This window comes from Penaeus chinensis, chromosome 3, assembly GCF_019202785.1.
Source record: "Penaeus chinensis breed Huanghai No. 1 chromosome 3, ASM1920278v2, whole genome shotgun sequence".
NCBI lineage: Eukaryota > Metazoa > Arthropoda > Malacostraca > Decapoda > Penaeidae > Penaeus > Penaeus chinensis.
The window spans coordinates 21674951-21682450 of record NC_061821.1 but is presented as its reverse complement, the minus strand read 5'-3'; the positions used below and the strand labels follow the sequence as shown (position 1 = coordinate 21682450).

General features: G+C 43.3%; 1 protein-coding gene across 2 annotated transcripts in view; it reads left to right on the top strand.

Moving 5' to 3' along the window:
• LOC125043620 (thyroid hormone receptor beta-like) overlaps window positions 1-4427 on the top strand; it is a 9238-nt gene extending 4811 nt beyond the window's left edge. Inside the window, exons 1-9 of one of the 2 annotated variants that reach the window (XM_047639857.1) lie at window positions 37-352; window positions 709-821; window positions 1019-1160; window positions 1397-1593; window positions 1872-2006; window positions 2209-2343; window positions 2712-2844; window positions 3037-3142; window positions 3739-4427. In XM_047639857.1, coding sequence (XP_047495813.1) covers window positions 247-352; window positions 709-821; window positions 1019-1160; window positions 1397-1593; window positions 1872-2006; window positions 2209-2343; window positions 2712-2844; window positions 3037-3142; window positions 3739-3871 — 1200 coding nt within the window. In that variant the 5' untranslated portion in view covers window positions 37-246 and the 3' untranslated portion in view covers window positions 3872-4427. Of the gene's footprint in view, window positions 1-36; window positions 353-691; window positions 822-1018; window positions 1161-1396; window positions 1594-1871; window positions 2007-2208; window positions 2344-2711; window positions 2845-3036; window positions 3143-3738 lie in introns of those variants that run through there. The other variant, XM_047639865.1, reaches the window with a different exon arrangement.
• The last annotated feature ends 3073 nt before the right edge of the window (window positions 4428-7500 follow it).

The following is a 7500-nucleotide window of genomic DNA, read 5'->3' as shown; positions in this document are numbered from 1 at the left end:
GGCAGCGGGTCATCTATATGCCATGACAGTTTGACAACAACCTCAGTTGACTTTTAGACACGCTAGAGAGAGTGTCAACTAGCTGAGGAATACACAGTATTTCCAAACGGATTATACATATATTATTCAAAGATAATCAAATCACTTAAAATAAACTCCAGGTCGAAAGAATTGTATTATCAAAATCTTTAAATAAAAAAGCAAGTGTAATTTCTAAGAAAAGGGTGAATTCGTCAGCTGTTCAAGATGGATTACCAGACGGACCCCTTCGGCCCCTTCTTGCCTCCTGATGAACTTGTCACCCCGAGCACCAGCCCGGAGACGTCGCCGAAGTCTTCTGATGCCTCGCGAAGTAAGTGTTGGTGGTGTTAATGGCGTTTTTTTTTTTTTTTTGTGTGTGTGTTTTTTAATTGCATACTTGCATGAGCGTTTGTCTGTCTGTTTTATATGTTTGGTGTCATATCATGTGTAAAGATTTACCTGTGCCGTAATATAAAGTACGTTATGGATCGGTATTTTTTACGTAACTTTAGAAGCAGTACTACTTCTATAACGTACTTGTTTATATGTGTATCATGGTTACTTGATTTTGGTAGGTAATTATATAGATTTGAAGTGTATTTAACCTATAATTCGTGATACTTACGAGACTACTTTTGCACCGATCGAATCACACTCATATCACACTTACTTTTTTCCCCTCGTCAGGTCCCCCAAATGTGTGGCTTCCCTCCTACATGAGTCCGGGAGAACAGTGCGCTGTGTGTGGGGATTCTGCGACAGGTTTCCACTATCGCGCTATGACTTGTGAAGGCTGCAAGGTAAAGAGACTAAATACGAATACACGTGCATACACAAATGTGTATTTGTACATAAATACACACATACATACATATATATCTATCCTGTATGTGTGGGTACTTACATATATCTTCCGTTAGTCTTTTTTTCGCTGATCGATCGACTAACCGTCATTTCTACAAGTAAATAATCACTACCAACCTAATTACATCCACAGGGCTTCTTCAGGAGAACGATCCAGCGACGCCTGACGTACAGCTGCCGACACGGGGGCACCTGCGTCATCGACAGGTCCTCCCGCAATGCCTGTCAGCACTGCCGTTACCTGCGCTGCCTCTCCGCCGGCATGGCACCCGCCCGTGAGTAGTCGTTTGGGCCGTGTGATAAGCTATATGTAGATAGATGGATGGATAGATAGATTTTTGCTTTATCGTTTACTTTGTCTTCGTTTTATTTTGTCTTCGTCTTTATCTCTAACTTTATCATTGTCTTATCCATCTTTTCGTCTTTATCTCTAACTTTATCATTGTCTTAGCCATCTCTTCGTCTTCATTTCGTCTTTATCAACGCTAATCATCACCACCTGAATCCCCAGACGTCCTGAACGAGAAGCAGCGCGTGGCCAAGCGTCAGCTGGTCGAGGAGAACCGCGAGCGCCGACGAGGAGACCCCGTGGCCCTGCCCGTGGAAACGCTGGGCCTCCACACGGCACCGACTTCCGAGGACAAGGCCATCGTCGGAGCCATCGCGGCCGCCTACCAGGACGTGTTCTCCAAGCCCGCCCCTTGCACGGTGAGTTGAGGGAAATGGAAGTTTTTTTTCCTTCTTTTTTCTTAATTGATGGCGAGAAGGGGTCGGTGGGGAGGGATGAAAGGAGGGAGATAGAGGGGAATTAATCTTGGTACTGTAGGTCGTGGTTCATTTACTTTATGTAAAGATAGAAAGTGTGGAAATACAAGATAAAGAAAATCTAGGATTCACCGACTTATATCCGCCATCGATCAACCACAAATATAACCGTCGCGCATCTAATAAATCTACCTCTACTAACGCATCACGCCCTCCAACAGACGACAGTAACGGAGGTTGGCGAGAGCGGGCCTGCTGAGGAAGATGGCCAGGCGTGGACCAGAGCCACCCAGATCTTGGCTCCCTCCATGGCCAGGGTGGTTGCCTTCGTCAAGAGTATCCCCGGGTTTTCCACGGTGAGTGAAAAATGCCATCTTCGTTCATAAATGCCATCCTCCCTTTTATTTTTTCTTTCTTCTTTTTTTTGTCAGATCTTACGATTTTAAGAGAAAAGCGATATATATATATATATATATATATATATATATATATATATATATATATATATATATATATATTCTGTTCCTCTTACCCAGCAATATCCTTCTTACCCAACAGCTAAGCACCAACGACCAACTCGTCCTCCTGCGTGGCTGTGTCCTGGAGGTCCTCTTCCTGCGCACGGCTCTGAGGTACAATCCGGCCACTAAAGCCCTGCCTCTTCGAAACGGTCGCCAAGTCTGCAGGTCTCAGGTGAGTCATCTTTATCTTTGGTGTGTGTTTGGGTGGTGCATCTTTCTATTTTTTTAGGTGATGCATATTTATATTTCTTGTTCGTGATATAAGTGTTAAAGGCGGTTCTCAGGTGTGTTATCTTGATTTTCTCGTGTATGTTTTGGTGTTGCATTTTTATATTTTGTTGTTTGTTTCGTTATTTCTGGGTTCTGGGATTTTTTACTATTGTTTGTAATAAGTGATAAAGTTATATCAGCTTCGTAATAATGTTTTTTTTAATCGAGCGACTAGTATATCCCTGGTTATTTAGGAGAATAAAATTATCTATATCTTTTATTTTTATCCTTATCATAATCGCCATGTCTCCGTTGTTCTTTTGCCTTCAGGTCCAGACAGCCATGGGCGGGGCACTTTGGGCATTGGTCCACCCCATGTTCGAGCTTGGTGCTTCCGTGGCCCGCATGCACCTGTCCAGCACCGAAGCGGCACTCCTCACGGCGCTGGTGGCACTGCAGACAGGTGAGTTTAGAAGTGTCTCTTATATTCCTGTGGGAATTCAAAGGGAAAGTTGATTTAGAATGTACATTCTAAAGATCTTGTATGAAAGTTTACATTCCCGGAACGGAAGTGTTCTTGCGAAAATTTTATTTGCCATTCGTCTTCATTACTGAACTTCGAAAGTAACGGAGACTAACGCTTTCTTTCACTCAGACCGCCCCGGGCTAACGGACATGGAGAGTGTGGAGGCTGTACAGGACTCTCTTTTGGTGGCCTGCAAGCGATATGTGGCAGTTGCATGCCCTGATCAGCCAATTAGGTAAAGACCTTTGCTCTTGTTTATTTGCTTTTTTTAGGTCTATTTCTTGTAGATTAAGATTTTTCAGTATTGTTACATGATGGAGGGAAACTATTCAGTGAACCGTGATTTGCTACTCTTATCTCTCCTCTTTCCCCTCTCCTTCTCTCCTCTCCTCCTCCCCTCTATCTCTCTTCCCCTTATTTCCTCTCCTCCTCCCACTATCCTCTTCCCCTTATTTCCTCTCCTCCTCCCACTATCCTCTTCCCCTCCCTCCCATCCTTTTCCCCTCCTCTCCGCCTCCCTGTCCCCTCTCCTCTCCTCCTCTCTCCTCTTTCCCCTCTCTTCTTTCCCCTCTCCTCTCCTCCTCTCTCCTCTTTCCCCTCTCCTCTCCTCCTCTCTCCTCTTTCCCCTCTCCTCTCCTCCTCTCTTCTCTTCCCCCTCTACCTCTCTTCCCCGCCTTTCCTCTCCTCTTCCCCTCCTTTCCTCTCCTCTTCCCCCCATCCACTTCCCCTCCTCTCTTCGTCCTTGTCCCCTCTCTTCTCCTCCTCTCCATCCCTCACATTCCTCACACTCACTATCTTCAGACTCCCTAATTGACCTTTGACCTTTCGCAGATGGGCTAAACTGGTGATGAAAGTCACCCACATCCGGACCATGGCCACCGAACACGCCGACACCATTTTATCAGGCCACTCGCTTCCCAATGTCTCAAAGCTTCTTATTCATCTCTTCCAAGACACTTGCTGACCTCGCATACCCGTCGTTTTATTCTTTAATTTGTGTTTAGGGGCTAGAGGAAATAGTTCACTGACTATGAACCGTTTCCACTGTGATTTTTAATGTATTGTGAATGACTGGTATTCTGAGTTTACGTGAGATTTTGTTCTTTTAGTTTACGCTACAAGATCTATTGTGTACGTTTTCTTTGAAGTGTATCAAAGGGATAACGGTATTAAATTCTACCATTTAATATCCTGTTCATTGCGGGGAGTTGAGACAATTTTTATCATGGTGTTAGATTCTCAACATTGGTGATTTCATAGGAGTTTTTATCCTAATAAAATAAGTAACGGAAGCTAGTTATCAGAAGTACACAATTTTGGTTAATATAGTACATTTTCGTCCATGAAGTTATGTTAATACAAGGTTATTCCGGTGAGAGGGCTTGGCTAGCAGATTAATAGAAATATGGCTACTAGCATAGAACATATAGCCTGAAGAAAAACTATGTTATTTAATTAGTCTTTATATAACTTTAATGTTTAAGTTTTATATGTACATGAAAATAAACTATCTTAAGTTATTATTGTGCTTCATTTCAGCCCATTCTATTGAACAACAGTTTTCAGGTTGGAATACAAAGGCAATTATTCCATACAGTAGTAACTATATGCAAATATCTAATAGTTATCGCGATATTATCAGTGTATGTATATACTACATAAACATTTTACCTACAAATAACTTCGTTGTTGTAATGGAAACAACACTAAAACGTCAGTCATATGTACGCAGATTGTTGCATTAAGCCACTCATTTTGTTACTGTTTTTAATTCATTGTAATTCTTTCACACAATCAAATTTCTTCGGCTCATTTAGTGTTGCGCAATCGGTCCCTACAGACATTAAAAATCGTGCTAATTCTGCCTTTCAACGGTGCACATAGATTGTAAATGGCGAAGTTCTGTTTTGTAATTGAAATCATGTAAATTAAATCTTTATGAATGCTTCCCCCCCAATCCCTTGCCCGTTGTTGTCGTGGAGGGCTTAGGAGGCGGACCCTGAGGGGTGGATTGTTTCTCCAGGCTTACCATGGCCAACAATGAAGATGTTATTCCACTATTAGGGGCAATGAGGCTTGCCTCTTCATCAAATAGCCCTAACAATACAAACTCTCCCGATTCCCTAACCCCAGGCTCTCCTTTGACCACGGCTCCGAACACTACAACTACTACCCACTCCTCAATGCCTACTAGTACAATATCCATCCTAGTCAACACTCAACCCCCAGGAGACATTTCTACTCTCCCAACATGCTCAACTTTAACACCTCTACTCCCACAACCTTCTTCATCAACTACGCCATCCTCCCTTATTACTACTTTACTACCTTATTGCCCACCTCTCCATAACACTACCTCCCTCAACACTGCTCCCTCTTCCACACGCCCCAGTCTCTTTCCGTAGCCGACTCGACCGTTCCCGTCTCGTCACATTAACATCTGAAAACCAAGTTATAGCATTATCAAATCTAACTAAACTATATGGTAACCCCATCCCTGCAGAACCCTATTCATCCCTCAATACTTGCACCGGAACTGTTTCTCTCTCCCCAACAAATTGCCCAATCTATAATAAAAATTGGTCAGATTGTGGAGAAGACTTACTCGCCTGTCTCACGGACAATGATACGATATCAGTACAATGCTACTCCATTCCTCCCAGAGGTCATCGTAAGAACCCCACTAACATTGCCTAAATTACTTTCCGTAGACACGACTTTCCCTTTAATGTTTACATCGGTGGAAAATCCTTCCTTGTCCGAGCATAGCAACCTCCTCCTCGTCAGTGCCAAAATTGTTGGCGTTTAGGACATCCAGCCAAATATTGCCGTTCCATAGCCCGCTATGTGCCCAACCTGGCCATACTCGATCAAACTGCTCTGCACAATCACGCACACGTGCCAACTTTGGCGGCCCCAATAATATATTTTATAGGAGCTGCCCCACCTACAAATTTGAGTCTAAAGTGGAAACTCTCGGATTTAGTCTTCGACTCACTCTACGTAAAGCCAGACAGGAAGCATGTCGACGAGGTTTTTCTCTTACTCTCTATTCCAGTAATGTCGCTCACTCTGCCACTCCCCCTACCTCCCAAGCTCCTACACCCTCCCCTAAACCTATCCCTCCTCCATTTAACTTCCCCTCTTCTACCTCCTACCTTCCCCAGTCAAATTATTTTGCCATCCTAAATCCAGACACTCCAATCTCTACTACAGCACCAATACCTTCCCCTCTCCCTCCCCGCACTACCCGCAACAGACAGACTAAACGTTCCACCCCCTCTTCCCCTACCACACAATCACCTCCAACTTCCTTTGCCCCTACACTTCAGACACCAGTCTTCTCTTCCCCCCTCACAAGAAAACCATTGTCTCATAAAATTCCCCAACCAACTCCATTACAGAAAATATTCAAAACTATCTACTCGAGTCCCAAACTGACACTAAAACCCCTTATCCACCTTCAAATTCCACAACTCCACACTCAAAGTGACTGCCAATATCCATCCTCCTCCTACTTATATCCCCCCTACACCCTATCCTCCTACCCCCTCCCAACACAGCCCATCCCCCCAGACTACAGCCCCTCCTACATTAACCCTCCCGCCATCCACTCTATCCCTTCCACTCCCTCCTGGATACACACGTGAATCCCTTATGTCACAACTATCCCCTTCCACAGTCCCTCCACCTCCTAATACCCTCCTGGTACAACACCACCTCCCCCCTCTCATTCCTTATCCCACCCTCTAGCTCCTTCCCCTTCAAATTCTCCAACACGTACTACAACCGTTATCACTCATAAATCAACGAAAGTATAACTATCCTTCTTTAGAATACTCGCGGTTTCCGTTCTCACAGACCTGACCTTCGTCATATCCTTTCCTCTTATAACCCATCTACTATATACTTTCTGCTTTGACAACCTATTTTTCTTCCTCAAACGCATATATATCCTTCACTTGATCTAACCCCGACCTTAACCCATTTACTCGTCAATTCCTTTACCCAGCTTTGGCAACTAATCACTAACTCTTCCACCCTTCACTACCATTTACTATAGTGCTACATGACATGAGATGTCTAGCACATTTATTTTGCTTTTAACCATTAACCATTAACCATTTATGAATCCTTTTATCTGTGCATGTTTCAGATCTTCATTAGGGTGTGCATTTATTTATTTCCACCTAAGAAAAAATCTTTATTTGTGAATTGCAGTATTATTATCGTTTATTTCTGCCCATGCACAATGAACGTTGTACAAGTAAATTAGTTTGTAATCTTTGAAAACCCCTCGTAGGTATTTTCTTGCTTTTGATAGCGATGCACTTGGACCTTTTGGGCAGCTACTTATTTTCCCCGAGAGGACGTCAATGGGCATTGATGAGAGCCCACAAATTTATTAACTTCTGGTGATTGTGATGTATCCTAAATACACTTAGTCATATCATCTTAGTCATATCATCAGATTTTGAACCCTTATCAGGCCTGCTACATAAATTATACCACGGATGACTGATGATCCCGTGACACACAGAACCAAAATGTGATTGAGTGAGTACATAATTTTTGCTCATTTTTTAATATCAT